Here is a 14,695-nt window from a genome sequence, read left to right on the forward strand (position 1 = left end):
ATGTCAGATTTGTCATCGTAAAGCTCTAATCTTCCGTTTTAGGAACGGAAGGTCGTTCGTTTTTATTATTATTTGTCATTTTTATGGTTTATTTTACACATTTTTCACATAAAATACGTGACTTATTTAACAAAGATTTAAAAAGCTGCATATCTATATCATTTCGTCGTCTTAGTTAGTCTTATTTTTTTATTTTAATGCGAATTTAAAAATTCTAAGCGCCTTTTATTTTGAAAAGATGGAGGACTTTTTTTCCCCCTTTTCCTCGTTTTTCCCCAACATTTCATCTGACCACATTTTCAAACTTACACAGAGAGGCACAAATTGCTCGCTCTTGCGGATGGGGAGCTTGTTGTTCCCTCAGCTTTCTTCTTCTCCTCATGTCCTCCTCCGTCGGTGGGCAGTTCCCCGTCTCGGTTTTCACTCCTGATTATAAAGGAGGAGTTTGCAGAACAACGTGCCTGATTAAAACTGAGTCCTCTGGCAGAGACTGAGAGATCCCGGACAGTAACAATCCTCACTAAGTGTTTGATTTGGGGCGAAAAGGACGAGACAACATGGCTGTGGCTGGCTGCACGAAATGCATTAAATATATGTTATTTTTCTTTAATTTTATTTTCTGGGTGAGTTGAACGTATTTTACTTTGCTTTTGAACTTTGCGCCTTTGATGTTTCCGCTGAATACTTTCTTAAAACTCTTTCCTTTCTTAATGTTTGACTTAAGCGGCACATTTACACATCTCTGTACAGGACTTAAAGTTTACGATAAATCTGGAGATGTTTCCCGCCCTGTTGTACGAATTCAATATGCTGCTCTGTCTTTTGAGAGGAGCTCAGCATCAATAGAGGGGAGGCACAGCACACAGAGCCGGGGCCAGACAGGAGTTTAAATGCTCTTAGCCTTCATCAACAGCTATTTTCTGCATGAGCGAGCACAAGTGCAAGGTGTCAGAAAGAGAAGGAGCACTTCACACTGGGTGGGCTTCAGTCTTCAGGGTGAGAACTTTTCCCCCCCTCCTGCATGTCTCACAATTACTATTTTAGATCCATTCTTACACTGAGTAAGATCATGTTGACATTAATTGAATACTCCAGGTCGGATTTCTGAGGATGTTTTGCATGGAAAACTGGACAAGTTCCATGTTCCTGGAGGATTTCTGGTCTAGCCCTCCCTGAGTTAAACACACATAAAAGAGGGAGACTGAACAAGCTAATAGAGTTTTGGGGGGAGGGGAGAGCTGTTACCCCTCTGACATTTCCTTTGTTCCTACCTGGTCACCAGACTCACATTTATGAATTTGAACCCTCAGGAAACTCCTCGTCTGATGATGGAGTTAATAATTCATGTAACTATAAAAAATATTGTCCCACCAATATGTTATTTCACTTCTTGCCTTTCGCACTTCATCACCTCACATCAGACTTCCTGCAGATGTGCTGTCCACTTTCCGTGTTCGCTCCCGGCCTCGCACAGTCAGAGTTTGTCACTTGTTTTTGAATTTCCATTTGGTTTGTCTTTACGGAACAGCCGTCTTTTTTTAGATAAGTACAACATCACCGTATCCTGGACACGCCACTCTTGATGGAGTGTTTCCTCTGTTGGTTTTGCTGCTGTGCCTGTCATTGTGAAAACTCTTAGCCCTCTCTTCCTCGTTTTGCTATTTTTCATGTCGAGGATTCAGTTTCCTGTTTCTTGGAGAACAATAGAGTGCAGTCATGACACTAAATGTGCAGATATCTTTATATAAACACTGGCATAAAGAAAAGAGCGTCAGCGTGTGTACACTAAGTTTGACTGTAGTGGACCTTCAGTAGTAACGTCTTATCGGCTTCTTTATAAAACAGCATTATCAGGCAGGATATTTCTTTTTTTAAGGATACAAAGTGGAGGAGAGATCAAGGGAGATAAAGTTGAACAATCAAGTTCTCGAAACAATGATGTGAGGTCATGGTCCGTGCCGTAGGTCACTGAGGTGTCAGGATTTCCTTTGTACGCCTCTGTTAGAGGACAGCGGACAGTTCAGAGCCTTTGGACACACAGAAACATCAGCAGAAAGATTTGGACACAAGATCCTAGCAGAGTCGGCTCTCTCTTAAGAAAACACCTTGTATTTTTTAAAAAGTCTTAAACATTAAAGGTTTGTTTTTAATATTCATGCCAACATCTCTCTTCAATATCAGACATTTGAAACAGCTCTGATCCTCCTCAAGGTTTCACCAAAGTTGAACCACACAGAAAATAATGAAAGCTTCTTCTCTCCCTGGGACAGCTGGCCGGAGGCGTGATCTTAGGAGTGGCCTTGTTTCTCCGCCATGACAGTCAAACCAGCAACCTCCTCATACTGCAGTTCGAAGGCCACCAGGCACCCGGAACCTTCTATATCAGTGAGTAACAAGCACCATCAACGGCTTCAAGGGCTTAACTCCAGCGTCCCACATAGGACTGGTGCAAATCTGTATTTTGGAGTTTGTCAGACATTTGTTAGACATTTTTGCAAAATCATTTCGGGCATACAAATAATTCATCTTATAATATGAAACAAAAACCACAATAAAACAACAATCAGGCTCGAAATCCATCCATCCATGATCTTCCGCTTATCCAGGGCCGGGTCGCTAAATGTCCTTCGCGTCATAGCTCTCCCACTTCTCTAGATCCGTGTATCCTCATTCCTCGTTCTCCACATGACAGGAAGCTCCCTGTTAACAAAGTGATGAGACTGAACTTCTTCACAGAAATTCCTGTCAATCACTCAGCTGGCACCATTTGAGTAACATCCTGAAATAGTAGTAGAGGTGTGACCACCAAGAAAAGACCAGGAAACAGGACCTGCGTAAATCCGGCATGTTACTTAAGATTGGCACAGGCGGCCTCCCCACCTCTTGTTTTTACTCAGCTGTTATTCTGACACTAATGTAGGTGATTTGAAGCAAACTCAGATAAACGTATATGTCAGTGATTTCAAAAAGTCCCAGCCTGGAGGTTCTTTCAAGACGCACGCCAGATGCTTCAGGCAGATGTTGAGAGACAAGTGGGCTCCGAGGGAACTAACGATCCGTGAGCACGGTGCACAAATACAGACATCATGTTCCTTCTGTCGATCGCACTTAAAAGTATCTGAAAAAGAATTTAAAAACTATGTTCCCTGAGCTGTGTCCACTGCATGAACTAAAGTCACAAATCATCATCATGTTTCATTCACTGCCCGCAGCAATCCACAGATTGGCCCTACAACCTGCAATACATGACATTTCAAAGGTCCATCCTCTGGGTTTGTTGTGGTGGTGAACTCTCGTGAGCCCACTAATTTACATGCTCTCCCATACTTACCCCTCAGTAAGTATACAGAGCGAATACAAACCCATGCTTTTTATAGTATAAAAAGGCACACTCGTGATTTTAAAGGCAGGGCGGCAAGAGAGGCCCACCCAAGCAAGATCAAGGGATGTTTCTTTTTTTTTTCTCCCCTCCCTTGAACATACGCCCTTGCATAATTCAAATAACGTTGTACATCTGCACATTAACCCTCAAATTAGAGCTCTGAGTGGATGTTTTTAGCCTGCTGGCACACCAAAGTGGTATTTATGTAAGGCTGAAAATACACATTCTGCTGCCTCTCAAACAGAGCCTGAAATCGTTATCCAGTCTGGTTAACGTCTGGTCAGGCTAGTGCTACTTCTTCAATACTGTACAAGATACAGTATGTTATAGGATTCATTACCAAAGATGTTTTCAGTTTCTTCTTCACGATGGTTACATTGTTACATTATTGTTTATAGATAGGCAGTGAAGGAAGGCGTTATGGATGTTTAATTTAATACAAAAAGAAGAATCCTCTGGAGCCTCACAGCAACTAAAACTCTGTTGAAACTTTATATAAACAGGATATGTGTAACATCTCCAAAAATAAAATGGAAATAAACAAAGATATTTTTAGTTTTAAAGTCAAATTCATTTGAACTCTGTTTGCTTTAGTTATAAAACTGTTTTAGTACAAATCAAAGACTTACACTGGGGCTCCCATAGCTCTGGTTCTCTGTGTCTGCTTTCTCATGTTTCTATCAGTGCTTACAAGAAACGGCTGCTTTCAATGACAACTTCATATATATGTAACACTTCTATCTGTTGTCATCGCTACATCCGTACTTAAACCTCTGCTTATACCTACCCTCTAACCAGCACTTTCAATACTTTAACTGACATTTAAAAGAACAGTTTGACATTTTTGGAAATGTGCTAATTTTTTATTAAACGTATTAAGATACAGCCAGTAGACAGTTAGCTTACACTAGCTTAGCATGAACACTGTAAACAAAGGGGAAAAGGTGGTGTGGCTAAGTTTACAAAGCTAACAAAAACAACCAGCACTTTAAGAGCTCATCCACAGTGTAAAAATGACAAGTTGTGGGCTCTATACATTTGGACATTGCCAAGCTAGCTGCTTCTTTCTTTACAGTGGCCATGCTAAGATAAGCTAACTAGCTTCTGGCTCCATTCTTATATTAAACAGACAGAAAAGACAGCAGTATCAGCCATCTAGCTAAGCTTAGCATTAAGTACCGGATATGTGGAACAAGCTAGCCTCGCTCTGTCTGAAAGTATTTGCCTCCCAACACCCTCAGTGCTCACAGTATGTTGTTTTCACACTTTTGCTTTTGTACTCATCAAAAGATAAAATAAAACATGTTAACTACTAAGCTTTGGAGCTGCTGCTAGGTAGATTCTTTTAGACAGAGCCAATCTAGCTGTTTCCCTTTTTACATTCTAAATATGTCGCTAAGCTAACACGCTACAGGCTCCAGTTTCATATTTAGCGTACAGATATGAGAGTGGTATCAATCCTCTCAGCTAACTTTCGGGAAGAATGTCAATTAACATACTCCAAAGAAATATTGGTCAGTTCCTTTAACCTGCAGTCACTGCTTACAAACCAATTGGCAGTGAACACCACATTTGAAGCTACTTTCAAGCTAACTAATGGTGCAAATTTATCTTGTCAGTTGCAAAAAACACTGTCTGTTTTTTTAACTAACTATTTCTGTTAACAAGATATCAGAAGTTAATGTTTATATGGAGCCTTTTTAATTATTCATCCTCGTTTCATAATTCATGCACTGACAAACAGTAATTTAGTTTGTCTCGTATCTTAAAAGCTCTGTTATTAAAACACACTGGATGAGAGAGAAGTCCAAGTGGAGCTTTTATCTGGCGTTCACCCTCCCACCTCCTCCTTCTCCCCCTCTGGAGATTACACGGGGAGACAAAAAATAAATGAACTTCCCCGGTGGTATAAAATTGCCTGTCGCCCTTAAAGTCTCAATGGCCTTCAGACCTCAAAGGGTGTTGTCATAGTAATGGAAGGCAGTGGAAATAATGCCTGCTTTGCCGCATTGCAAACATCCAGTCCTGAAAGAGAGAAAAAGAGAGAGAGAGCGAGAGCGGGGGATAAAGGAGGAGGGCGTTGATCTCAGGCAGAGAGAGAAAAAAAAGAGAGATGTAGGTGTAAGTGTGGTGAAGAGTTGTGCGTGATATGTGAGGTACAGTGTGAGGCGTTTGAGGCCTTGGTAGGAAACAGAATCAGACTCTCTTACTGAGTCTGTCCGTCCCCTTTAAGTCGCTCTGTCAGACTACATTAGATGCTGTGTGAGCTTTGTTTGCGTGTGTGTAAGAATAGAAAACTCAGAAACTCCCAGACCATCTTACTAAACGCAGTGGTGTGAAAGTCATTCACATACTTCACTGAACTAAAAGTACCCCTGCACTACTTTTTATACAGTAAGGATTTTTATCATAGTGGTTTTTGTGGGGGAGGGGGTTTCCGGGGAAATATTTCAAGATATTTGAAACATGACAGGGGGCCCCGACTAGCTTTATTGTAGGTGGGAATCACAAGTCAGTGCATCTTGGAATATCTTTTTTATAATACTCTAAATACATGTGCCTTTAAATTAGGGGTAGAACTTGCAAATCAAACAATAGAACAATAGAACAATAAAACATGCAATCCCTGCACTATTGGTTCAAAGGTTTCAGACCCAGTAAGAGAGCTCACATACTGTGGTACCAAAGATGCATGTTGGTGCTAGTAAAAATGTTACGCTAACATAAACCAAGACAGTGAAAAGGCCGAGTTATCTCCAACAACAACTTATCTCATTAGCTAAGTAGTTGATTAACTAATAAGATGTTGATGTCGAGTTGTCTGTGTCTCACTTAAAGTTAAGTCGTCCACGGAGGATTCAACTCCTTCAGGGCTAGCTGCCGGTGTGCTAACATTAGCTGCAGATGGGACATAACTTTCTGTCTGTAAAACCTGGTGTATTTGCTTTTGACCAGGTGTTTCCTCAGGTCAGACAAGTTGCCCTGGCCAGCTTTGTATTTCGCATTAGAAATATTGCAGTTGAGTTTTGAAAAGGGTCACAGCTGCAGGGTGATTATGTCTCGCTCTTGCTTTCTCTCTATACTTGATTTGCTCTGATACTGGCGTCAATTGATTTAATGTCAATCTGTATTTCTTGTACGCACATAAGTTGGTCCTAAAAATACAGTTCTGCTGAACCACTGGCTGAAGGTTTAGATTTTAGGAGTTGTTAAGGTCAAAGTTGCTGTGGATCTGTAAAGGTTATGAGGTAAATTGAAGTTATTATTTTAAAACAAACTACATCCTCTTGTATACTTTATCACCTCCATGCTATTCAGTTGTGCAGGCCATTAATGTTTACTGTGGCCTGATTAAGTGGAGACACCCGACCTCAAACCACTGCAATGAAAACAAAAACAGCTCAACTGCATGAATTTGTATTTTGGTCTCCTTTCATTGGTTTCATATTCAAACAGCAGCCTTGAAAATTCTGTGTCAAAGTTTATTCTTGACCTTGAAAACAAGAGCAGACAGAAGTTGAATTTAAAGTCCATTTAGTAGCTGTTCTGCATCTTTAATCATATTTTATGAGCACAAATACGTTTTTTAAGTGCTTTGAGAAAATGTAACTGAGCAAACTCCAGCTACAAATAAACCTCGTAGTGAGATTTTTTTGTCAGTTTCTATAAATAGTTGTTCTCACTTGCGACTGCTTATTATTAACACACACAAACTAAGAGTTTACATGAGAGAATCTACTTATGTAAATGACTTAAACTTCCCTGTTATGTGCTCCCTCATTACCACACTCCTCCGCCTTGTTGTTGACTCACTGCGGGTTTGTTTAACATAATTGTGCTTCCAATTTAGCCGCCATTGGGGATATCTCAAAAAAGAGAGCCTGATCTCAAGGGACCGTCTTGGTTAAATTAAAGTCAATTAAAGATGAATAAGAAAGTAGCATAAGTGCTTTAGAGTACTCAGTAGTAGAAAGTACTTTCTACTTAGGCTCCATTAAAATGCAGAGATTAATATTGTACATTTTATCCCTGTGCATTTATTTGACAGCGATAGTTACTGTGCATATAAAGGTTATCAATACACAACAATGGCTCAGCTTACAAGATGTGATATATGTGTGAAGATTAAAGAACATCTCTATGAATTTAACACAATTGGGTTTATTGCCAAGAAGATTTACACATACAAGGAATTAGTATAAATTGTCGTTTGGGTCTGAAGACTACAAGAGTGAAAATGAAAGAATCTCGGGATGTGGAATTAGAAAGACGTGAGGTCATCTGACCTCTGTGGACAGCTCCTCATCTCTGTTTGAAGCTAACGGCTAAAGGCTACATGAACCACTGCTAACATAATGCATCTAAATATCTGACTGAACTGTCGACAGTTGGGTTGCACTGTGGGAAATGTAGGCATTTTTTGTACCGTCCATCTTGAATCTGACAGTGTAATAGGAGTGCGGTGCCAAATACGTGAACTAGCTTCATATTGACTTATTACAATGTTAAATTGCTGCTAGTGCTTATACATAATCACACAACAGTTGACCAATATTATAATAGTATGAACTGTATTGTGATATTTTAAAAGGGCCATCCTGATAATAAAATGAATAATACTTAAATCATTTTTTTCTGTAGTATTTCTCAAACTTCAATTTAAAATTAACTTTGAATGTTGGACTTTTTGGGTGTTTTTATCGTTTGTTGTTGTTGTTTCTTTTACTTTGAATGCTCTGAATATTTCTTCTTCCCCTGCTTATTATTACAACTGTGTGTTATGGGAACATTTCCCTCAGCTTTAGCAACTTTAAACTGTTTAGGAGTGACACAGGGGGCAGATGCATTTAAAGGAGCCTGCAGCAGATCAGCAGAATCTTTCAATATATTTAATGACCTTTTAATGAATGCTTTTGTTCTCCTAATTACCAGGACAGTTTGTTCAATAGATTTTTCTCACCCTGCCTCTGTCTTCAGACCATTTTCCTTTAGGCTGCATGAAACACAAGCCAGACTTGTGCTGTAATGGGAGATTTATTGCTATTCATTGACTCCTGTTTCTGCAGCAGGCCTACCTGCACTGGAGCCTGTTGCACACTCCTGTCTGCGATGAAAAGTCATGGAAAATATTTTGTAAAAGCTATGTGTTTGTATAAAACATATACATATCTGTGGGTGGGTGTCTTTGTATTCACACGGTACCCCCTGTTTCCTAGGGAAGGATAATGCCTGGGGTCAGGGGTCAGCAGAGGGAGTTTGTGGGGGGTTGGGGTTGTCTGGAAGGCATTTCCTGGCCGTGCAGCTGCACAGAGTTGGCTCCGCCTCTCTCAGGATCTGGGGTCTGTTTATCTCCAGGATGTCAATAGTGTCATGTCATCCTACTGGGAAGGCAAGGGAAACATCCAGGAAGTCCATTACCAAACAATGTGCAGATCAATGAATGAGCAGCAGGCACACACTGCGCTGACAATGCTGCCCTCTAGTGGAGCCATGATGAACTACGCTTCTTAAACTCAGTATAACACTCGGCTTCCTCTTGTGTCTGCAGGTGTGTACATACTGATAGCTGTCGGGGCTCTGATGATGCTCGTGGGTTTCCTCGGATGTTACGGTGCCATCCAGGAATCTCAGTGCCTCTTGGGGACGGTGAGTATCTCTCTTTTGCATTTAAATGTATTCACTAGTTTTAATCAGAAAGAACCTAAATGTTCTGATAATCTTTTTTTCTTTAGTTCTTCTTCTTTCTGGTGATCCTCTTTGCCTGTGAAGTGGCTGCAGCCATCTGGGGTTTCATGAACAGGGACACAGTAAGCAAAAAAACACACAGAGGCCTTCATTCCTTCGCAGCTCTGAGTGTTTCATGTTTGCATTGATTTTCCACCTCTGCTCCGGTGACGAGCTCTGTTTGTTGTTGTGTCTCTAAATACATCTTCCCCGACCTCCCACAGATCTCCAAAGAACTGATCAACTTCTACGACTCTGCGTACATCAAGGCTGTGGATGTCTCAGGGTCTGCCAGCAAAGACTCGGCCATCAAGGTGCTGGATGTTTTCCACACTACGGTAAGTCACATAAAAAAATCGTAATGTTTTAATCGATATAAATCTATTCTGGTCGTGTATTTTGTTAAATGAGTGACCTCCTGTTATTGCTGCTGGTCTTTTTTCAGCTTGACTGCTGCGGTAAAGGAGACGACACGGCTCTCTTCAAACAAGTCGTCAGCACCTTGTGTCCCAGGAAGTCTCCAGAAGATTTTCTGAAATCTCAGGTACACACAAATCCTTAGTAAAATACACAATAAGCACATAGTGTATATGTCCAATACCTGGTGTAGAAGTTATGTTTGGCTTTGTCTCATTCTCCTTCAGAGGCTGCAGAATAGACTGAAGATGACTTAAAGATTTGTATTTTGAAAAAGAGGGATTAACATAAATTTCAGGTTTTATAAAATTGCAACTCTCATCAGTCTCTACATTGAGTTAGACATTAACAGACTTACATTTGAATTTGAATTAAACACAAGATACTTGTGCCCTAATGAGAAGGATAAGCACTCAGTGAAGAAACCCCTCTCCTTGTGCCCTCATCCCAATAATTGTTAACCTACCACATGACCCTTAGCAAACACAACCCAAGCAGCTTTGCCATCTTCAACAGACCCAGGCTCCATCACACGAGCTCCAGGTAGTGTCAACGCCGATTCTACCTACCCTAACACATGGCTTCTAGTGGCCCCCACAACTCAAACTTGTAGTTAGATGGGGAGCGAGAGCCAGATCATCAACAGGGTTATCAAGTGGGCACCTCCCTTCACGTTAATTTTAGGTTATGACAGTATATGTTACAATGTTACAATGTTACAGTTTCATTTAGCAGACGTTTTTGTCCAAACGACGTACATCTAAGAGTTAATACAACACGAGCAAAGATCAAGACAGGAGGGAACAAGTCAGTAAGTGGCAACAAACAGCTTCAAGTGCGACCAGACACTGGTGCCGACAGACGGAGCACAGGCCGTTTCTTTTTAATAATCAGCAGCAGCATCAACAAGATCAATATAGTCCTCGTCATCATGAATATCTCAATCAACATCAATAACATCCTCAATGTCATCTTAATCAATAGCATCAATATCATTAAGTGCAGAGGTGTTCATGACCAGTGAGACAATATACATTTGTTTTCCATTTATAGTGTGATGAATATCACTATCACATTAATGTGCGTGTTGTAGACAATGTCTAAAATCATAAACCAGGATTGCTTTTTGTCAATACTATATTTTTTATTTATTTTACATAAATTGATCTCTGTGAGGATTTACATACAAAACATCAGATGTTTGATTTACTGGATTTATTACAAACAGACATTACTGTCTGATTGATTTTTACACTTCTCAATTCATTTTCCAGGAACTTTGCTTCACACCAAACCTCACTCAAAAATGATCTCGTTTGGATAAATGTGTCCACTTTGCCCAGTATTGCTTTGTGCACTTCACCAGTTTGAGAGATGCTATTTATAGATGAATGTGAGATTATTAAAGCTCCTGTGAGGAGTTTTTCGCTGGTTATGAAACAGACTGAAATTAATTCTGATGACTCTGTATGAACTACAAAAGCAAACCAGACCATCAGCAGCAAGATTGATTATTTCTATATAGTTATTTTTAATGCCTGAAACGGCTGATGGGGGGGTAGGTGTCAGACGAAGCGATTAACTGCACACTGCCTTTGTTTACATTTTCCAGGGCAAAAATTCAAAGTGAGTGATACATATGAGTGTTAAAGAAAGCAGAGATTTTTTGTTAGAAACCACCGCTTAAGCATGTACAGGACAAAATCAGCAAAGAGATAAGAGGTACGGCTTTGTCCACAGGGGGCGCCAAAATCAACACAAACTGAGAGTTCCTCACAGGAGCCATAACTAAAACTAAAGACACAACAAAATCAATTTAACCCAAAAACTGTCAAATGTTATTAAACATCTGTAATGAATATCGACATGTCAATTCAAAAAGCCAACTATGTTTACATTGGTTAATGGTCAGAAATAAAACCTAACTGGATCAAAACAACACATTTTCTTGGCTGCTCATCTGAACAGGAGCCAAGTGTTGTGTCTCTGCTTTACTTACTCAAATGACTTATTCCAGATATAAAGACTTTAATCATCCTCGCAGGTATTTATATCACTTACTGATTACATTCTACATCATTAATTATTCAGATCATCGCAGTCAGAAGCAGCTGAAATCCAGCACCTTGTTTGGACAGCGCTCCCAGCTCTCCATTACATGTCATCCCTCAGTGTGTGAGCTGTAAGAAAAAAAACAACCTTTATCACAGTGACACGATCACAGTGTGTATTCTGCTTGTGTCTCCTCTCAGAGCTGCCACGACAAGCTGATCGAGCTGTTCTCAGAGAAGCTCTACGTGATCGGTCTGGCTGCTCTGGTGGTCGCTGTCATCATGGTGAGAGTCAGAATGAGCAGTCGTGAAATGCACACTGATGAGGATGCAGGTTGTTGAAAGCTGCTCTGTCCTTCCTCTGTTTAGATCTTCGAGATGATCTTCACCATGGTGCTCTGCTGCGGGATCCGAAACAGCCCTGGAGTGTACTAGAAGGCCAGCCGACAAGCTTTCATTCATAAACCCCCTTTTCCTTTTGGGATATGTACCTCTTTATTTTTAGAGTAGAAAAAGTTTGTTTTTAATATTGCTAATCTATCAACACTTTCATACACATAGCTCTAGCTTTTGAATCTTTTATACATACATTGTGTTGTGAAATATTCTCTGAAGTCCTCGAACATGATGCTGTTTCTATGGATGTATAAATTGTGTATATAGTTAATAACACTTAGGAGAGTCCATGTTGCCCTGATGAGTGTTACAGTGTTATAATATAACTTAAGCAGCAGGGTGTCAGTGGTTTAAGGTAATGTACTCGCTCGCCATAATAATTATCTACATGACGAGTTAGCCTGTGTGTGTCCGTCCTCTGTTCTTTGCTCTTTGTATAAACTTGACAAAAACAGTTACGTCTGCTCGCTCAGCCTGTTTTAATAACGCTAATAACTCATGTTCCACTTTCTTTGTGATTTGGGTGGAGTAAATACTACAGTGTTTCACAACGCTTCATTTTTTTGTGTGTTACTCCTTAAGGTGATGCAATTTCTCATTCAGAAGTTGTTCAATCTTTTTTTACTTGCAGTTATCTCATGACGCCCTAGAACCTAGGGCCTACAATCATCCCGTGACCTCATGTAGGAGTCCCCGCACCCAGGCGTGATCAAAGAAGGCACATTCCTGAATCAAAGTCCCAAAAAATTCCATAAACACCACCCAAATCCTCCTGCAAGTAAAAATAAAATCTGCTTTTCACAGTAAACTTCCAAATCCTTACAACAATCTCTTCCACCTCCCCCTGAGCGCTCCAACCGATCATCCACAGCATTTACCGTGTGTCACCACAGGGGGGCGGTGTGTTATCAACGCCCCCTTTCTGCTCAGTCAGCACAATCTTTCCCACTGCATCTCGGTGAAATACATGAAAAAAACTCATCTGACTTGTATTTCAGGTAGTGAGGCAGCAGACACGCCCTGAAAACAGTGTGTTTGTTTTGCCAACAGCTTTAACTCTGTCGTGAGGGCTTCGGCACTGATGTTGTGATGCCTGAATCAGAGAGAGTTTACATTTAATCCAGGGTGCCCCCGAGACATCTAACACATTTTAATAAGGCATCATTGGAGGGAAGGTGTTTTGAGGACACAACTTTGTTGAATTAAACGACAAAACATTACAGTAAAGGTAACTCTATACATTAAAGGAGACGTTTTGTTTTCACTTCTCAGTCATCATCAGCCTGGTCTAGAGCCTTGAAAAAATGGCCATAGAGTTGTATCAAAAAATCTAAGTTCCAACAAAAGTAAACATTATAACTTTCATGAAGCCAGTATTTACTGAAGGACTGTTTAAGCTAGGTTTTGTAGTTTTAACAGTTTTAGCTAAGTGTCATTAAACTTTAAAAGAAACCAGTTTCTTAGTAGAATACATCGTATTTGGTTGTAAATGTTAATCTAAATATATCTATCTATACATATATATATTGCCTTTTAATGCTACATCGTCATAACAAAAGTGTTTCATTTTCAAAATAGTGGTAACAGTTATGGGAATCCCCGCTCCTGTTTCAACATGTTACCTCCTCCATTCACACAGCCAGGTGCATAGAAATGTAGTTTTCTTTCAGATCGGTGTGAAGGAGCTTCACTGGCCTGCACAAAACTCCCGCTCAACTCCATCCAACCACTCGGACATAAACTCGACGCCCACAGAGAGCCAAGCATTTGAAGTTCCTGTGGCAGACTGAAGCCCTGCAGTCAGCCTGTGCAGAAGCATGGAGGCTGAAGCGGTGCTTATAATAAGGTGCTCAAAAATCACACATGGGTGTTATCAACAGTCATCACTCACACATTGGCTCTAAATCTTGGAGTTATGGCTGATTCAGCGTTTAAGTTTGGCAAACTACTAAATCAAGAGTCTGACAGCTCCAAACTCGGATCATGTGTGTGTGTCTGAGCTGGAGAAAGCCTCACATGCACCTGCTTCCATTACTGCACATATTTACAATTGGCATCCTGTCTCCAGCTAATCTGAAACACTTCAGTTGGGTGTTTACTCTTACCTTCATGTAGAGTCCTCAAGACCTCTTTACACAGAACATTGTTTCATTAGCTTTATATGGACAACTTTTGATTGTATGAAGAAAGTTAAGAAAGTTGTAAATTACATTATAAACTGATGACATGTTTCAGGACGTTGCTACAGAAAGTGAAGCATTGCTTCATTTGCAGCTTTAAAATTGGGTTAAATAGAGCTGATTTGTACATGCTCTGAATATGCAATAGATGTTGACAGAACTTCTCTCTGGAGTCTAAATGTCTCAGAATATAACTTTGCATATTTACGTACTGTACATCAATTTGTCTTTTGGCAAACAAAAGAAAACGTGTGTATTCCATATAATATATAAAACATGAAATAAGGCTTCTTGGGTGTGATAACAAAGCTTTATTTCTGTGTTGTCCATCATCAAATGCGCACAACTAGTTTAAAGCACAAGGAACAGTAAACACTTTCTTTCTGCTGCATATTTAAACATAAGAAGTGGTGACCTTGTACACTTGAGCAAATTGGTCCTCAGCCTGTTGAAGTGGCTCCCTCTCTGTCCACCAGCTGGTTGGGTTAAGTGTTTTTAATCAGTGTGCACGCATCCCTCATCTGAACAAGATATTCATAACTGAT

General features: G+C 40.2%; 1 protein-coding gene across 1 annotated transcript; it reads left to right on the forward strand.

Moving 5' to 3' along the window:
• Positions 1-443: 443 nt before the first annotated feature.
• Positions 444-12,701, forward strand: LOC138613562 (CD81 antigen-like). Its single transcript, XM_069687272.1, has 8 exons — positions 444-623; positions 2,271-2,385; positions 8,931-9,028; positions 9,115-9,189; positions 9,331-9,444; positions 9,552-9,650; positions 11,776-11,859; positions 11,944-12,701. Exons 1-8 carry the CDS (start codon positions 558-560, stop codon positions 12,007-12,009), a joined length of 717 nt encoding a protein of 238 aa, XP_069543373.1. The 5' UTR covers positions 444-557; the 3' UTR covers positions 12,010-12,701.
• The last annotated feature ends 1,994 nt before the right edge of the window (positions 12,702-14,695 follow it).

Source organism: Semicossyphus pulcher, unplaced genomic scaffold (genome assembly GCF_022749685.1).
Source record: "Semicossyphus pulcher isolate SPU_LCO1_2020_fin unplaced genomic scaffold, fSemPul1.0.p SCAF_8, whole genome shotgun sequence".
Taxonomy (NCBI): domain Eukaryota; kingdom Metazoa; phylum Chordata; class Actinopteri; order Labriformes; family Labridae; genus Semicossyphus; species Semicossyphus pulcher.